General features: G+C 34.6%; 1 protein-coding gene across 5 annotated transcripts in view; it reads left to right on the top strand.

Moving 5' to 3' along the window:
* scn1laa (sodium channel, voltage-gated, type I-like, alpha) overlaps positions 1-18304 on the top strand; it is a 71806-nt gene extending 53502 nt beyond the window's left edge. For all 5 annotated transcript variants that reach the window (XM_048194660.1, XM_048194658.1, XM_048194656.1 and 2 more), the window contains 9 exons: positions 1864-2018; positions 2354-2527; positions 4512-4634; positions 10082-10357; positions 12647-12700; positions 12836-12973; positions 13177-13281; positions 13448-13718; positions 16333-18304. In XM_048194660.1, the coding sequence (XP_048050617.1) occupies positions 1864-2018; positions 2354-2527; positions 4512-4634; positions 10082-10357; positions 12647-12700; positions 12836-12973; positions 13177-13281; positions 13448-13718; positions 16333-17501 (2465 nt within the window). In that variant the 3' untranslated portion in view covers positions 17502-18304. The remainder of the gene's footprint in view (positions 1-1863; positions 2019-2353; positions 2528-4511; positions 4635-10081; positions 10358-12646; positions 12701-12835; positions 12974-13176; positions 13282-13447; positions 13719-16332) is intronic.
* The last annotated feature ends 1272 nt before the right edge of the window (positions 18305-19576 follow it).

The raw sequence follows: 19576 nt of genomic DNA, 5'->3' as shown, positions 1-19576 counted from the left end.
AAAGTCACATGATTTCAGTAAACGAGGCTCGAAATTTCAATGGTTCACGTGTTTTGGCAGTTTGATACACGCTCTGAAGCACTGATTCGAAACAAAAGATTCGTAAAGCTTCATGAAGCAGTGTTTTGAAAATGCCCATCAATAGATCAATTGTTGAATAAAGTTGTTATTTTGTTTTTTTGGCACACAAAAAGTATTCTCGTCGCTTCATACATTAAGGTTGAACCACTGTAGTCACATGAACTGTTTTAAATATTCTTTAGTAGCTTTCTGGGCATTGAAAGTGTTAATTATCTTGCTGGCAATGCAGGCCTCACTGAGCCATCGGATTTCATCAAAAATATCTTAATTTGTGTTCCAAAGATGAATGAAGGTCTTACGGGTGTGGAACAACATGAGGATGAGTAATTAATGACAGAATTTTTGGGTTAACTAACCCTTTAACTTTGCAATTTCTAGTGTTGCATTATTTCATCCTTCTCATATGCATTTAATAATTTAAGAGTTAAATCTCTTTTTTGGCTCATGTTACCTGTAAAAGAAAACCTACCTAATAATTCTGCACACCTAAATATAAGGCGTGTTTCACTTCCAGCCTTCATGAACAATTATATAACACTATAAATGATAAAAAACAAGATCAATAGTAGTAATTAAGATTAATGTGGATTGGAATTGGTAAATGTGCTTGGAAAAAAATGATCAGAAAATCAGCTTGCCTAATAATTTTGCACACGGTATAGATGCTTGTTAGGATTCTTAAAGTATTAGTTCACTTCTGAATGAAAATTTCCTGATAATTTACTCACCCCCATGTCATCCAAGATGTTCATGTCTTTCTTTCTTCAGTCGAAAAGAAATGAAGGTTTTTTGAGGAAAACATTCCAGGATTTTTCTCCATATAGTGGACTTCACTGGGGTTCAACGGGTTGAAGGTCCAAATGTCAGTTTCAGTGCAGCTTCAAAGAGCTCTACATGATCCCAGACGAGGAATAAGAGTCTTATCTAGAGAAACCATCTGTCATTTTCTAAAAAAATTGTAAAAATTATATACTTTTTTAACCACAAATGCTCATCTTGCACTGCTCTGTGATGCTCCACGCATTACATCGAAAGGTCACGCGTGACTTGAAAATGTATTTTCCTCCTCCAACTTCAAAATTGTCCGATATCATTTTTTTTGTAAAGGAAGTTTAGCTTAATCTTTGCACTTTTGCTTTGTAGACACTGGATCGGTACTTCTGCCTACATCACGCATGACCTTTGTAACTTGATTACAAAGAAAATATATAATTTTTTTTTTTTTTTTTTTTTTTTTTAGAAATTGACCGATCGTTTCACTAGATAAGACTCTTATTCCTCATCTGGGATCATGTAGAGCTCTTTGAAGCTGCACTGAAACTGACATTTTGACCTTCAACCCGTTGAACCCCAGTGAAGTCCACTATATGGAGAAAAATCCTGGAATGTTTTCCTCAAAATCCTTAATTTCTTTTCGACTGAAGAAAGAAAGACATAAACATCTTGGATGACATGGAGGTGAGTAAATTATCAGGAAATTTTCATTCAGAAGTGAACTAATCCTTTAAGGGCTGAAAATCAAGACAAAAAGCATTTTGTGGTTGTAAACCGTTTGTGTAATGTTCATAGTTATTGTAATGAACTACATCTGTGGTTAAATTAATAAAGCTAAATGTAAACCTGAAGGAACTCACTTCTTAAATCTACTGGGTAAAAGTTGTGTAAAACTATTTGAAATAATAAAAAAGAAGAAAAGTGAAGTTAACTAATCTTTTTGTGAGTAAAAATGAAAGAAATAGGGATTTTGAATACTGAAAAAGCAATTCTATGTTTGTTTTTCAGGCTGTGTCCGTAAGTTCCCGTGCTGCCAGGTGGATACTGAAAAGGGCATATGGAAGAAATGGTGGCTGCTGAGACAGACGTGCTATAACATAGTGGAGCACAGCTGGTTTGAGACCTTCATCGTCTTCATGATTCTGCTTAGCAGTGGCGCTCTGGTGAGGGGAAATACATATGCTTGTTTGTGAGACTTAACAAAGTGAAGACTCGACTCATTTTCAGTACTTTAATGTGAACATGTTGCTAAGCTAATGACACAATAATCTAATAAGCAGAATAATACAGATCACATTTTTTATTAGCAGTTTTACTTCTATTTTATATAAATACTTTTTGGTATTTAATACATTTTATGCTCACTTATAATCAACATTTTGTCCACTATCTTGGATGGATTTTTTTCTTTCACTTAGCTTGTTGCAATGAATACTAGTATAATTTTTATTCATTATTTTCTCACATCAAAGTTTAACATCTAACATATGTTTTTCAGGCTTTTGAGGACATTTATCTTGAAAAAAGGAAAAACGTAAAGACCATACTGGAATTTGCTGATAAAGTTTTCACCTACATCTTCATTCTTGAGATGCTGCTGAAATGGGTCGCTTATGGATTTGCCAAATACTTCACCAATCTCTGGTGCTGGCTGGATTTTATTATTGTTGATGTAAGTTCAGCTTTTGAATTAATATGATATCAAACTGAGTTGCACAAAATTACAGTTACAGTACAACTGTGGTTATTTACATAAGTTTACATACACCTTGCAGAATCTGCAAAATGTTAATTTTTTTTAAAAAAATAATAAAAAATGGTCTGTTTTTCTTTATTTAGTACCACCCTTAAACTGTTTTACATGCAGATGTTTACATATATTCCGCAAGAAAAAATAATTGTCATTTTTGACTAGAGATGCACTGATATATCTGCCAATAATCGGTATCAGATGAAATTTTCACATTCACTTTTTCATAAAGAAGTTTAAAAACAGCTGATAATCAGGGCCGATATATGCTGTCAATCAAAAGAGGGCAGGAAAATGCACTGCATTTGGGCTTTGTGTAAAGAAAATGCTATGAAACCAGTTTGATACCAGTTCAATATTAATAGTAGTTATATGAATTAATAACATTCGGAAAGTTAAGAAACATTAATTTAATCTTCAGAATTTAGTTAATGTGTGTTAATATTAATTTAAGTAATGTGTTTGTTTATAACTGATACCAGTTACTCTGAAACAAGTTGATGAAATGGAGTAAAATAAAGTTTTTATTTGCATTTCTTTCAAAAAATAATGATTAATTATTAATTATAATAAAAGTTGCCTATTGCATTAGCTTTACTACTAAATATATTTATGGAGATGAGATATAAAAAACACCCTTTACAGCTATGATCAGCTGAATTAATATTTTGAATTCATTTTTATATTTATGTTTTCACTTTAATTTAAAGTTTTAGTAATGTCGTTGTGTTTTTGTCATTTTTATTATCTATTTAGTTTTTATTATTTTTTTATTTCAGCTTTTTTTAGTACATCAAATTAAACTAAATGAAAATGAGAAATTTTGTTATGACAACCAACTGAAATAAAATAAGATTTTAAAAGTACTTTTACACTGTATATTTTGTAATAAATAAACACTGGAAAAAGCGGACACAGTAGTCATACAGGTTTAAAGTAAGACATGAGGATGGGTAAATCATGATATAATATTCATTTTTAACTATTCTTATGTTATATTACACCTTTTTATTTCTCAAAATCCTTGTCAATATAACAAAACAAAAAAAAGAGACAGGGGGATTCACTAAACATTTGTGCCACTTCTGTTTGTTTTGTTTTAACACAAAAACCACCCTCAATTCACTTTAATCAGGTGTTAAATGCACTGCACTAGTATTTAGTACAATGAGTATTTCAATTAAGTCATTATGCATTAAGTCATTTTCAATGCAAACATGATAATTTTGGTGTAAAATAGGTCATCTTAAAAAAAAAAATTCTTATACCTATCCTTTCACTTCCTATAATCCCTCTCTATTGTAGCTTATTGATACTCTGAGCACTGCCTAAAACTTGTATTGTGAGCACTTCTTGTCTATTTGCCTCGTCACGACGACTCGCTTGTTCTATTTCTCACTTGTAAGTCGCTTTGGATAAAAGCGTCTGCCAAATGAATAAATGTAAATGTCATCTTAGACACAGAATTTGTGTTGCTCTATTACTATCTGTGCCATGCAGGTCACATTTAGATCAGATTTTGTCTCAGAGTTTGTGGCATTACCTGATTTGCATGAGTCCTTTTGTGAATTGGGTGCCAAAACAAGACAGCGGGTGCAAATCAAAGTCAAATCATTCTTAGTAAATCCCCCCACAGTGGTTATAAAAGCACCATTAGCAAGAGAGCATCAGTGAACTGTGTATGAGAGAATTGAAATGATCTCTTTTGTGTTGATCTCTTTTGTGTGTGCATGTGGGTGCTTGTTAGAGTTCATGCCGTTTGATAACAGTTGGTTGAGCAAACTGGTCATTTATACATTTGAAAGGCCATGTTTCCCATGAGAAACCACAAGGAGTTAGAGACCGGAGCTGAAAGGAAGGGAATCGTGCCTGTTTTTCTCCTAATTACCTCTGTTTATGTGTGTAGGTCTCTCTGATCAGCCTGGTGGCCAACGCCCTGAACTATTCAGAGCTGGGCGCCATCAAAACCCTCCGAACGCTGAGAGCCTTCCGACCTCTCCGAGCTCTCTCGCGCTTCGAGGGAATGAGGGTAAAGTCTTTTAATGTGGCCGTAACATGTATTGTATTACAACTGTTATAATATAGAGGACTTTATTCAATCAAAGGCTGCGTTCACACTGTCAGTTTTTGGGATTGACAACCGCATTTGCTTTCAGGTGTGAATCCCGAATCCCGTTCAGACAGAAACTTACAGTAGCGTCTCGAATACTGTCTGTATGAATGTGCAATGGGATTCAAGCACGTGTTCTTTTATCACTAACCGACAGTGACCAAATTAATATCAAAGATGGCAACGTCCATAAAACTGAAGTCTTTATCACTTTTGCTTTGATACAACAAGAGTCCAATTGACCTGCGAGTTCATCCATCAAATCTTCATTAATCGACAGCAGCTTTTTGAGTCGCGTGTGAAACACAAAACTGGCAGGAGAAGCTCTGGTGGAGGACAGTGACTGGATCTAAAACCTTTAGATGACACAGCTCATTTCTCCATCGCTGTAAGTTATCAGAAGCGAAACCATGCATGAAAACCCACAACACACGATAGTCACACATTTGTGCAGCACCGAGCGGCTCTCTCGCACACTAATACATGACGAACAACTAGTTGTCCAGTCCATACTGCGGTTGTGAGTCCTTAAAATGAACAGGTGTGAGTTTGGTTGTAGAATGTGGTTGTCACTCCCATAAACACCTGAACTGTGTGTGAACGTAACTGTATTAAGGACTAAAATATGGGACTGACAACCGTATACCGTGGCCAAATAAAGGCTGATTGACAAGAGAAGCGGATCTGAATTCATTGCAAACTTTGGTCTTCGTTTGGGCTTTTCACACTGAAAATGGTTAATCCAGTGTCATTCTGGTTTATCCTGTTCCATAGTTTGCATCTAACCAGGTGCAAGTGCTAGTCAGGTTTTTTTACAGTGAACATTTGTAAACTCTGATTTTTATTTTTACAAAATTTAAAACTCTGATTGGACAGCATGCAACAACTATGCAGCCTTGTTTAATAATGTTTTTGTCACCACAAAGATCCGCTCTAATAAATGAAAAAAAAGAAAGAAAATTTAAATAACATAGACAGCACTTGAAAATTTCTGTGACTTTTCTGCCAAAATAGAAATATAGCAATTTAAATAGACAAAATAAAAATTTCTGCATGAATATTTAATGAGCCGAGCTCATGATTGGTTGTCTGTTGCACTGTAGTTTAGGTTGACAACATCCTTTAAAACTATAACTATAAAACTTTGACAAAAGCAGAGTTAAAATGGGCTTGTCACAGACTTAAAACAATGTTAACCTTAGGTTTATTGCAGTGTGAAAAGCCCTTTTCTGTAGTTTTGCATTGATAACGGGTGATACATCTGAATGAAGTCCTCTGAGCAGATCAGCTTATTAAAGTCAACATGAAACTGAAAACCAGTGACACTGGAGTGGGTTTGGGGTATATATATATATATTATCTCTCTATATTATATAATAATTTTTTAAATCATTAAAATGTAACAGGTCAAATTCAAATTTACCTTTTATTTTATTTTTACACAGAGATTGGTTGGTCTGTTGGTAAAATCTGTTGACTTTCGCAGTCTTTGTAGCATTATATGCCAACGTTGACAGTTTAAAAATGGCAAAAAGCACTTGTGGTGGTGTTTTTTTTGTTTGTTTTTTTTTAACTCAAGAAATATTTACTCAAGAAGTGTTTTTGTCTCTCAGAGAGGCGTGTATTCAGCTGTTTTGATAGAGGGAAACAAGATACATTTGTAGTTTCAATGTTATTTGTTCTTCAGACATTCCTCTTTAAATTCAATAAGTTTCAGATGTGTGCAAAGTGAACCACATTTGGTTTTTGATCACTGAAAATCAGTAAAATTCAAATTGAACATGGAGCCACATTGAGATCCACATATCTATGGGACTGAACTATATATGGCCTTGAAAATGAAGATTACAAAAGGAAAGTTTATTAAAGGGTTAGTTCACCCAAAAGTGAAAATAATGTCATTTATTACTCACCCTCATGTCGTTCCACACCCGTAAGACCTTCATTAATCTTCGGAACACAAATTAAGATATTTTTGTTGAAATCCGATGGCTCAGTGAGGCCTCCATAGCCAGCAATGGTACTTCCTCTCTCAAGATCCATTAATGTACTAAAAACATATTTAAATCAGTTCATGTGAGTACAGTGGCTCAATATTAATATTATAAAGCGACCAGAATATTTTTGGTGCGCCAAAAACACAAAATAACAACTTATTAAATAATAAATAGTGATGATCGATTTCAAAACACTGCTTCATGAAGCTTCGGAGCATAAATGAATCAGCGCTTCGGATCGCGTGTCAAATTGCGTGTCTGATTCGACACAAAAGATTCATAACGCTCCGAAGCTTCATGAAGCAGTGTTTTGAAATCTTAATTTGCATTACAAAGATGAACGAAGGTCTTACGGGTGTAGAACAGCATGAGGGTGAGTAATAAATGTTGTTATTTTCATTTTTGGGTGAACTAACCCTTTAAGAATGAAAATCTAGAAGGACATTAAGATATATTGTTATAAGAGTTACAGGCATGCACACTTTGGAAAAGGAATATTTATGGCACTCAGACAGGTATGTTTTATGCAATTGAGTTGATAGAAAACCATGAGATACATTTCTAGTTTCAACATTATTTGTTCTTCAAATATTCCTCTTTAAAAGAAAGAAAGTATCAGCTGTGTGCAAAGTGAGCCACATTTGATTTTTGACCACTGAAAATGTGTACAATTGACCAATTTGCTCATGGAGCCACATTGAGATCTCCATATCTCTGGGATTGAACCATCGAGAGCCTATAAAATGAAGATACCAAAAGGAAAGTTTGTTTAGAACCAGAATCTAAAAGGATATTTAGATATCTTCAATACTTCTTGAGTTACAGGCATGCAAACTTGAGGCAAAAACACACAAGTGCTTTTTGCCATTTTTGAACGGTCACTGTTGGCTTGTAATGAAACAAATATTGCTAAAGTAAACAGATTTTATTAATAGACCAACCAATCTCTGTGTAAAAATAAAATAATAATGATGCTGCCATCTTTCCAAAGTCACTTTACACCCCTCAGATTTGGCTCCAAATCTCATGTGAAGATTGTCATATTGTCAGCCCCTCTACAAAATAGTGGATTACTCAGTTAATATACATCTGTGACATGTAATATTTTCTTTCTACAGAAAAAATATTAACAAAATCAAAAATTTTAGCCGGGGACCTCTGGTTGAGTTGACACGAAATGACCCAATATTAAAATAAATGAATTATTTTAAATTGAAACAATCAAAATAAAACACTAAAAATTTATTTGAAATATTTTATTTGTTTTCATGCATTACATTACATGTAAGCATTTGGCATTGGCTTTTATCGAAAGCGACTTCCATTGCATTTCAAGGCATACTTTTTTTCAGGCAATCAAGCTACAGAAATGGTCATACGACAATTAACCAGCATCAGAGAAACCCCAAACCTACTGAAATCCTGCCTTAGTATAAAGTGCACATAATCATTCCCAATAAGACCGTAAACATGCATTAAGAAAGAAAATGGAATTAAATTTGATTTCATGTTGACTTTAAGAGCGTAGAGAGAAATGTGTGCCTGCTGTACAGTAAATCATCACTGTGGCTTTTTCCTCTGTCTTGTCCTCTGACTGTTCCAGCTAAACATGTGTCACAGCATGAGTCCCCAATAATCCTGATCAATCAGCACAAGACTGCTTACCATCAGTTTAAGCTCCTCATTTTAGACAATGCAGATAAAAAGGTGGATTTGTGTGGGTTCAGGTGAATTTGTCACTGAGATGAATGTCAAACAGTGACTTTACGCTAAGCTTGGTTACTGTTTTCACAGCATCCCAGAGGAACTAAGTGGAGATTTTTGTGCTATTTTTCAGTAAAATGTGCTTAGAAAGTGGAAAACATTGACCTCATCCCTTAAAAAGCTGAACACAGTGAGGCTGCCAGGAGCTTGAAACCATTGAAATTTAACATTTAGATATTTAGAAACCAAACACTCTAATGTTCCTATGCGGTTCATAGTAATATTATTACATTTCTTTTACATTTGTATTGGCTCACCACTATGGATACAATGTAAAATCTGCTGTAATGTGTGAGATGGGGTCAGTACTGTGATATAATCTTGTGTCCGGTCACCATTTGTGGTGTTTTACTAAACAGTTACAAGCTGTGAATTGCAAGCAATGGTAGGGAGCATTGACTTGCAGCTTTATGTAATAAGCTCAGGAGGTCAATAGTGCTGTTATTGACCAAATGCTTGCATACGTTTTCCACATAAATGTGATGTTGCGATGACTTCCCCTCACGTGGCAATCACTGATCTCTCCTCTCCACTCATTGCTCTGTTTGTATCGACAGTGTCTAGAAATACACCATGCATCCGGTTGTGTCATTGCTGCTGAGTGCCTTTAACATGTGCTTTAATTTCTTTTTGTGTTTGTTCGTTTACAGTAAACAAATACTGTGGCTTCACGGTACTTCCTAAAGGTCATGCTTTTTCATGCCAAACTGTCAGGGTTGTGCGTCATTCAGAATTGAATTGAAAAGCATTTAAATTGCAGTTTGGTTCCTGAAATTGAATCAATGTTGGATGCAGAATTTGAATTAATTATATTTGAATTGAATTAATTATTTTTATAAAAGTGTGTGTGTGTGTATATATATATATATATATATATATATATATATTATTTTTATATAATATATGTTACATTTAAATAAATGTTTACATATATATATATATATATATTTCACACACACACCCATATACATTACTGTCTAATTTTATTTCTTTAAATGGCAGTTTTGGAATTTGATTTTTCTGACAGATTCAAACGGAGCTGATGTGTTCAATTCTGCACTTTGCACAACCCTCCGAAATGCAAAACAGATAAAACCAGTGAGTGCACAGATCAGCGTGCACTGATAACTTTCCCTCTCCATTCCTCTTTCTTCTTTCCCAGCTTCTCCACTCATTTGTTTTTTGTCATTGCCGGTAACGATGTGTTCTCCTGCTGCGGTTACTGCTAACCATTATGCATCAGCAGTTTCTTACTACACTTGTGTGTTTTCCTTTCTTTACCAAAACCAAGTCAACAGAATTAAAACAGGATGCACTTTGTTTTACAGGTGTACCAGGATTGTAATAGGGCTAAAAGTCACGTAATCGATTTTTCAGCCTTTTGATTATATCTCAATATTGATGTATGTGCTCTGAAATGGATTAAAAGTTTGCTGCTTTTATTTCAGTCTGAGGAATAATAATTTCAACCAGCAGCATTTATATTCAAGTAGATTCAAAACATTGGATGTAAAATACAAATCTAGCTGTCAAACAAAGTGCTTCCATGATTATTGCATCATACTCATAAGACTTTGTAAGTTTGTGATGTTTCTGTGGACACAGGTGGTTGTGAACGCTCTTCTTGGTGCCATTCCCTCCATCATGAACGTTCTGCTGGTCTGTCTCATCTTCTGGCTCATTTTTAGCATTGTGGGCGTCAACTTCTTTGCTGGAAAGTTTAATGAATGTGTAAACATTTCTACGGACCAGCGCTTGTCTGTCGCAGATGTCTATAACAAGACAGAATGTGTCAATTGGGTAGAGAATGTAACCTACTGGAGAACTCTGAAGATCAACTTTGACAATGTGGGGAATGGATACCTGGCCCTGCTACAAGTGGTAAAGATGCCCTCAATAGCTAGTGGTCAATAAATATGAGAGAGATTTTATTTATTTATTTTTAAATCTAGAACATAGAAAATGTAGAATTATGTGTTCCATCATAAGAATAAATATTTAACATCAATGGAAAATCGGCTATGGTTGGGGAATTTATTTACAATGTACTTAATTTATTTAAATATATAATTATTATGTACATTATTTTTAAGTAAAATAAATATGGAAGTTTGTTTCCACCATTAAATAAAAAAAGTAATTTCGACTTTTCAGAATTGTGGGATTTAAACTGGCAATTATGAGTTATAAAGTCAGAATTGCGAGATATAAAGTCAGAATTGCGAGATATAAAGTCGGAATTGCGTGATATAAAGTCAGAATTGCAAGATATAAAGTCAGAATTGCGAGATATAAAGTCAGAATTGCAAGATATAAAGTCAGAATTGCATGATATAAAGTCAGAATTGCGAGATATAAAGTCAGAATTGCGTGATATCAAGTCAGAATTGCGTGATATAAAGTCAGAATTGCGTGATATAAAGTCAGAATTGCGAGATATAAAGTCAGAATTGCGAGATATAAAGTCAGAATTGCGTGATATAAAGTCAGAATTGCGAGATATAAAGTCAGAATTGCATGATATAAAGTCAGAATTGCGAGATATAAAGTCAGAATTGCGTGATATAAAGTCAGAATTGCATGATATAAAGTCAGAATTGCAAGATATAAAGTCAGAATTGCGAGATATAAAGTCAGAATTGCAAGATATAAAGTCAGAATTGCGAGATATAAAGTCAGAATTGCGAGACATAAAGTCAGAATTGCAAGACATAAAGTCAGAATTGCGTGATATAAAGTCAGAATTGCGAGATATAAAGTCAGAATTGCGTGATATAAAGTCAGAATTGCGAGATATAAAGTCAGAATTGCATGATATAAAGTCAGAATTGCAAGATATAAAGTCAGAATTGCGAGATATAAAGTCAGAATTGCGAGATATAAAGTCAGAATTGCAAGACATAATGTCAGAATTACAAGACATAAAGTCAGAATTGCGAGATATAAAATCAGAATTGCGAGATATAAAGTCAGAATTGCGAGATATAAAGTCAGAATTGCAAATTTTAAAGTCACAATTGCGAGTTTTAAAGTCAGAATTGCGAAATATAAAGTCAGAATTGCGAGATATAAAGTCAGAATTGCGAGATATAAAGTCAGAATTGCGTGATATAAAGTCAGAATTGCAAGACATAATGTCAGAATTGCGAGATATAAAGTCAGAATTGCGTGATATAAAGTCAGAATTGCGTGATATAATGTCAGAATTGCGAGATATAAAGTCAGAATTGCGAGATATAAAGTCAGAATTGCGAGATATAAAGTCAGAATTGCAAATTTTAAAGTCACAATTGCGAGTTTTAAAGTCAGAATTGTGAGTTTTAAAGGGTTAGTTCACCCATAAATGAAAATTCTGTCATTTATTACTCACCCTCATGCCGTTCCACACCCAGAAGACCTTCATTAATCTTCAGAACACAAATTAAGATATTTTAGTTGAAATCCGATGACTCCGTGAGGCCTCCATAGGGAGCAATGGACACTTCCTCTCTTAAGATCCATAAAGGTACTAAAAACATATTTAAATCAGTTCATGTGAGTACAGTGATTCAATATTAATATTATAAAGTAAATTTTATATTGTAAAATTGTTTTATATGTAAATTTTTGGAGCACCAAAAAAAACAAAATAACGACTTATTTAGTGATGGCCGATTTCAAAACACTGCTTCAGGAAGCTTCGGAGCACAGATGAATCAGTGTGTCGAATCTGCTGTTCGGAGCGCCAAAGTCACGTGATTTCAGCCGTCGGCAGTTTGACACGCGATCTGAATCATGATTCGACACTGATTCATTTATGCTCCGATGATTCATGAAGCAGTGTTTTTAAGTCAGAATTGCATGATATAAACTTGCAATTCTGAGAAAAAAGTTTAGTTAAACTTAGACACAATTGCGAGTTTATATCATGCAACTCTGACTGTATATCTCGGAATTCTCACTTTATAACTCATAATTGTGAGTTTATATCTTGCAATTCTGAGGGGGAAAAAAAGTCAGAATTATGAGATAAGAAGTTGTAATTACCTTTTTTATTTTTTCATTTAGTGGTGGGAACAAGCATCCATAAATAAATGATTTGTTGTGGAAAATTATATTATAATGCAAAAAAATAAACAGTCCTAAAAATTAAGAAATAAACTGTTAATTTTTTTTGTTCGTTTTGTCAAGGCCACCTTTAAAGGGTGGATGCCCATTATGTATGCAGCGGTAGACTCTCGCGGTGTAAGTCATTCCGTGTCATTAATTGCTTCAATAATATATAATTAATTTTATTTTATTATTATAGATTGCATTAATTATAAAACTAGTATACATAATGCTTTTAATCATACTGTTACATGTTGTCCATCTCTGCAGGTAGAGGAGCAGCCAGAGTATGAGGTGAATCTGTATATGTACCTCTATTTTGTCATCTTCATCATCTTTGGAGCTTTTTTCACATTAAATCTCTTCATTGGCGTCATCATTGACAACTTCAACCAGCAGAAGAAAAAGATAAGTATCTTTAGGCTTGATGATTAAGCTGCTTCTGATCTTGATTTCAGACATCAGAGGTTTCTTCTAATGCTAGTTTGTTGTCTACTGGATGCTCCACACAGACGACTTTTTCTTTACGTTCATAGTACATATTTTTGATCATAAAATCAAGGTCTTCTTGGTTTCTGTCACAAAATGATCTTTCTGTTTTCTGTCTTTACTTTGGGGGTCAGGATATTTTCATGACAGAAGAGCAGAAGAAATATTACAATGCAATGAAGAAGCTCGGCTCAAAGAAACCTCAAAAACCCATTCCAAGGCCAAAAGTAAGCATTCCTGTAAAAGAATAGTTCCTCCAAAAATTACATTCTTGTCAGTATGTCCCTCTAGAACTGTATTATTATCTCTTACAGCATATATGCAAAAGCATTTTCTTGTTTTCATCTTTTCTTGTTTGTTGTAAATGTCTTTTGATCTTCTCATTCATTCTAGAACAAAATTCAAGGATTCATCTTTGACCTTGTAGCCAATCAGGCCTTTGACATTTTCATTATGGTCCTTATTGCGCTCAACATGGTTATTATGATGGTGGAGACGGAAGATCAGACCACAGAAATGGGCAACGTGCTGTACTGGATCAATCTTGTCTTCATTGTGCTCTTCACCGGTGAATGTGTGCTAAAGATGATCTCGCTACGACACTACTTCTTCATAGTTGGCTGGAACGTATTTGACTTTGTCGTCATCATCCTGTCTATAGTTGGTAAGATCTGCAGCATGACAAAAGGACTTGACCCTTTACTAATTTATTTTATCAGTCCCTCCAGTTTTTTCCCTCCCAAACACATTGCAAAATCAAGAAAGTGTCTTTTTTTTTTTTTTGCAATCCTGCATAATTCAAAATTTAACCGTAAAATAATCACAAAAAGTGAAGTGCTACTTATAAGTTATTGACATATTAGTGTGATAAATGAATGAGAAAATAAAGCATGGGACGTGCTTGATGGTAACCTGTTAACCTTCACGAGGATGATATTTTGTGATATATTGTGATACTGTAAGAAAGCCGATTATATTGCAATTTTTCTTTTTTTTTCAGAAAGAGGATCTAATTTTTATAAAAAACTGTCAAAGAACACAATCATACAGAAGAGGATTAGGGCCAAGCAATAATAAAAAAATAAAACCATCTTGAGATTAAAGTTGTTAAATTTTGAGAAAAAAGTCGAGATAAAATGTTGAGAATAAACTCGTAAATATTCTCAACATTTTATCTCGACTTTTTTCTCGTAATTTAACGAGTTTTTTTCTCGTAATTTAACGAGTTTATTCTCAACATTTTATCTCGACTTTTTTCTCATAATTTAACGACTTTTTTCTCGTAATTTAATGACTTTATTCTCAACATTTTATCTCGACTTTTTTCTCGAAATTTAACGAGTTTTTTTCTCGTAATTTAACGAGTTTATTCTCAACATTTTATCTCGACTTTTTTCTCGTAATTTAACGACTTTTTTCTCGTAATTTAATTACTTTATTCTCAACATTTTATCTCGACTTTTTTCTCGTAATTTAACGACTTTTTTCTCGTAATTTAATTACTTTATTCTCAACATTTTATCTCGACTTTTTTCTCGTAATTTAACGACTTTTTTCTCGTAATTTAATGAGTTTATTCTCAACATTTTATCTCGACCTTTTTCTTGAAATTTAACGAGTTTTTTTCTCATAATTTAACGAGTTTATTCTCAACATTTTATCTCGACCTTTTTCTTGTAATTTAACGAGTCTTTTCTCGAAATTTAATGAATTTGTTCTCGTAATATAACGACTTTTTCTCGTAATTTAATGACTTTATTCTCAACATTTTATCTCGGCTTTTTTCTTGAAATTTAACGAGTTTTTTCTCGTAATTTAACGAGTTTATTCTCAACATTTTATCTTGGCTTTTTTCTTGAAATTTAACGAGTTTTTTCTCGTAATTTAACGAGTTTATACTCAACATTTTATCTCGACTTTTTTCTTGAAATTTAACAAGTTTTTTCTCGTAATTTAACGAGTTTATACTCAACATTTTATCTCGACTTTTTTCTTGAAATTTAACGAGTTTTTTATCGTAATTTAACAAGTTTATTCTCAACATTTTATTTCGACTTTTTTCTCGAAATTTAACGTTTTTTTTCTCAAAATTTAACAACTTTAATCTCGAGATGGTTTTATTTTTTTATTATTGCTTGGCCCTAATCCTTTTCTGTACAATCATATGCATAAAACCTGACAAAAAAACTCAAGACAGTATAATTTGCATTTATATCACTTATCACTATTTTGTGCAATCTAAGTAAAAGGAAAATCGTAGTGACTGCAGGATTCTTTAGGTGTATATGTTTAAAAGGTTCACATTATAGCAGTTTTTACAACCCAAAAAGTTCCGGAAAAGTTGGAACATTTTTTAAATTTGAATAAAATGAAAACTAAAATACTTTCAAATCACATGAGCCAATATTTTATTCATAATAGAGCATGGATAACACAACACAAATGTTTAAACTGAGAAATTTTACAATTTTCTCCACTAAATTAGCTCATTTCAAATTTAATGCCTGCTACAAGTCTCAAAATAGTTGGGACAAAATTAATTTTATCTCATGTTTAACCGCTATAAGAGCCAGAGGCAAGTCCCCGAAGCACTGGCCGAGATGAAGCTGTTCTCAGCGGGTACACGAGCACTGAACAGCCGCTGACAGCCTGGAGCTCGCATCTCCGAAAACGTCTAAACAAATTGTAAAATAGGCACTATGATTAAATATGAGTCACATATTTCAGGTCTAAACAACTACATTCTCGCCTAAAAAACTTGTTTGTGGTACAACAAGTGTAGTATTCGCAAAAATTACGTTGGATTTGCTCAGCCGCCATGACGGTCGCTTTAAGAGAGATACAAACGGTGAAAAGGTAGGAGTGCTGTTATCACTAAAATATCACACAGCTATCAGCCAATCAGATTCGAGAACCAGAAAGAACTGTTTTAGACTTATCTTCAGATTTGAGCTATAACATAGCCAGGCATGTGGCTTTTGGCATTTCTACATTAAAACAATGCCAACTTCAATTCTATTTTCATAAAGAGATTTCATAAAAATACATTTCTAATAACTTGACTTAACTTTGAAGTTATTTATAACTATTTTTTCATTATGACAATAATTCTGACTTTACAATAAACTGCCAAGGCTCTGTTTTCAAATGAGACCATACTTATGCTTTTAGTGCAAAGGGTTCTGTATCTGTGTTAGTCTGGGTATGCCATTTCTTGGGAAAAGCAGGGACTCTGGCTAACAGGTTAAATAGAGTTTGTTTGCCTCTTGTCGTTGCAGGCATGTTCCTGGCAGAAGTCATTAAGAAGTACTTTTTCTCACCGACCTTGTTTCGTGTCATTCGCCTCGCCCGGATTGGCCGCGTACTACGTCTTATCCGAGGTGCCAAGGGAATACGGACCCTTCTGTTTGCATTAATGATGTCACTTCCTGCCCTTTTCAACATCGGACTTCTGCTCTTCCTCGTCATGTTCATCTATGCCATCTTCGGCATGTCCAATTTTGCCTATGTCAAAAAATCAGGCGGCATCGACGACATGTTCAACTTTGAGACGTTTGGCAACAGCATGCTGTGTTTGTTTCAGATCACCACCTCGGGAGGTTGGGACGGCCTTCTGGCACCCATGCTAAATAGCAAACCACCAGACTGCAATCCGGAGAAAAAAGACTGCGGGAACCCGCCCATCGGCATTTTTTTCTTCGTCAGCTACATCATCATATGCTTCCTGATCGTGGTGAACATGTACATCGCCGTCATCCTGGAGAACTTCAGCGTGGCCACCGAGGAGAGCGCCGAGCCTTTGAGCGAAGACGACTTTGACAGGTTTTACGAGGTTTGGGAGAAGTTTGACCCGAAAGCCACGCAGTTCATGGAGTACGGCAAGTTGTCGGACTTCGCAAATTCGCTGGATCCTCCTTTGCGAATACCCAAACCCAACCGACTGCAGCTAATGTCAATGGATTTGCCGATGGTGAGCGGCGATCGCATCCACTGTCTGGATATCTTGTTCGCTTTCACCAAGCGCGTTCTTGGGGAAGGAGGCGAGATGGACATGCTCCATGGACAAATGGAAGAACGATTCATGGCCTCCAACCCATCCAAGTCCTCATACGAGCCTATAACCACAACTCTGCGCAGGAAGCATGAAGAAATGTCTGCTGCAGTCATTCAGAGAGCCTTCAGGAACCACATGGTCCGACACAGTATGAAGAAAGTTCGTAATGTCCACAGAGAGACTAAGCAGCAAAACGGAAAGGTGCCGAGTAAAGAGTCTGTGGACAATGACAAGTGCAACAACACCACCGCTTCAGAAGACTCTGATGCAACGCCCGCCACATCCTCTCCGCCATCGTATGATAGTCTGGCGCAGAATGTTAAAAACAAATACCAAAAGGACAAGCATGAAAAGGAAGTGGAGGACAAAGGTAACCGAGTGAATTTTCTTTGACACAAACAATTGTTTACAACTTCAAGTTATTTGTCAGGGTCAGGTGACCTTGTCTCTTTGATGTGGATGTCTATGCCATACTGCCTGAGCATACTTGAACACTGTGCCTATTCTGGAGCTGTGATTAACATTAGTTAGGCAGTGAAGCTGCTACCCCTAACCTGTTTCACGCACTGGGTAAAATGGCGATGGACCAAATGTTGTTGAAATGTCTGTTTTGTCTCATGTCATGATCTGATACGGTCTTCACCCAGTGTCTTTCATTTAAAGGTGAGGTGTGTCATTTCTGTCCCATATACAGCACCAAACCTTAATGTCAAAACCTTAAAAAAGTCTGATATATATGAAGTGTTCAGATGCAAAAGCTGCTAAACTAAAAAAGCTGTAAAAAAAAATGAGATAGTGATATTGAGCGAATGCTCTCTGCACATAGTATACGTTCATCAAATACTTTCGCTTCAAATACTCTAAATCCCAGTGTCAGTCCATTCAGAAATATTCATTGGTAAAAGCCAATAAACACCAATTCCCTTGTCAGCAAAAGCCTCTAAATCCACAGAAGAACCAGTCGGAAGATGCAAATCAATCATTATACGATTTTTGACGTTGTACGTATGAGCCGGCTTTCAATTGCCGAGCTGCAAAATTTGTATCATGTTTTGTCCATCATTGCAGTGGCAATGACAGGATTTCATGAGTAGCAAGTAAACACAACAGTGTTCCTTTTGCTGCTGTAAAACTGACAGAAATGGTCGTTTTACTATGTCTTGTTGTCCAAAGAGCTGGACTTAGAGGTTTTTGCACATGAACAGCTGGGTTTGCAGCAAAAGACAGTCAAATTTGTTAAATACCAATAAATTGACTAAAGTGACATTTTTGAAAACAAGGCATTTCAATAACTGACTAATAACGTTTTAATTGCCATTAAAGTGAAATTACTGAACCTAAACAGAGGAGCCTGATAAAAAGAAAACATGTCAGACGGACTTAAAGGTTTTTGCATCGAAACTCTTCATAATGTGTATATCAACATTGATAAAAAGAAACGTTTCTTGAGGATCAAATCAGCATATTAGAATGAAGGATCATGTGACACTGAAGACTGGAGTAATGATGCTGAAAATTCAGCTTTGATCACAGGAATAAATTACATTTTAAAACAAAATAATATAGAAAACAGTTATTTTAATTTGTAATAATATTTCATTATTTTTACAGTAGTTATATCAAATAAATGCAGACTTGGTAAGCATAAAAATACTTCTTTCAAAAACAACTCTTACAGCCCCCATACTTTTGAATGAAAGTGTTTATGTATAATTTTTAAACTGTATATATTTTGATAATTATGTAATTTATGTAATGGTGTAATTTGTCATAATATATAATTTTTTTCACCATTACATAAATATCATTACAAATATTATAGAAATTATTGTATTATTTACAGCATCAGTTCATGTTATATTGTCAGCAAAATAAAAACAAATATACTGTAAATATTTAATGTATCACGCGGTCCTAAATTGAGTGCTGTAGGGTTGACATCAAAACCTGCAAGACAAAATTCGCCAGTGGTTTCATCGAGATTTTCCAAAAGGGGTGTTCAATTTATGAGTAAAATAAGGCAAACATAACTTACTTGGACGTTTTGTTGTACAATGTAAATGAGACACACCCATATCAAAAATACAAATTTTGCTTATTTAAAAAAAGAAACTACTGTAGATAATAACGTTTGGTGTGTGAGTGTGTGCAGTTTACGCTGTAGAACAAAACGTCCAAGTTTAATCAAGTCCCATTCACCACTGACCTTATTTTACTCATAAACTGAAAACCCCCATTATAAAATGGGAAAATCTCAAGGCAAAAAAAAGCTATTTTGTTTAGTTTTCTCCCCCTGCTGCAGTTTTCTGTATCGTTACACCCCTAATATAAACTAGAAAAAGTTAGTCACATCTGCTCCAAAAAACAGGCCATAGATCAAAGTTTGTCCAGTTGACTTCAGCAGTTATTCCCTGCTGGTAGATGCTGTAACTACACACTTATAGGAGCAAAAAGCATATTTCTTCATC

The sequence above is a fragment of the Megalobrama amblycephala genome, linkage group LG6 (genome assembly GCF_018812025.1).
Source record: "Megalobrama amblycephala isolate DHTTF-2021 linkage group LG6, ASM1881202v1, whole genome shotgun sequence".
Lineage (NCBI taxonomy): Eukaryota > Metazoa > Chordata > Actinopteri > Cypriniformes > Xenocyprididae > Megalobrama > Megalobrama amblycephala.
This window is presented reverse-complemented; position numbering and strand designations above follow the sequence as displayed.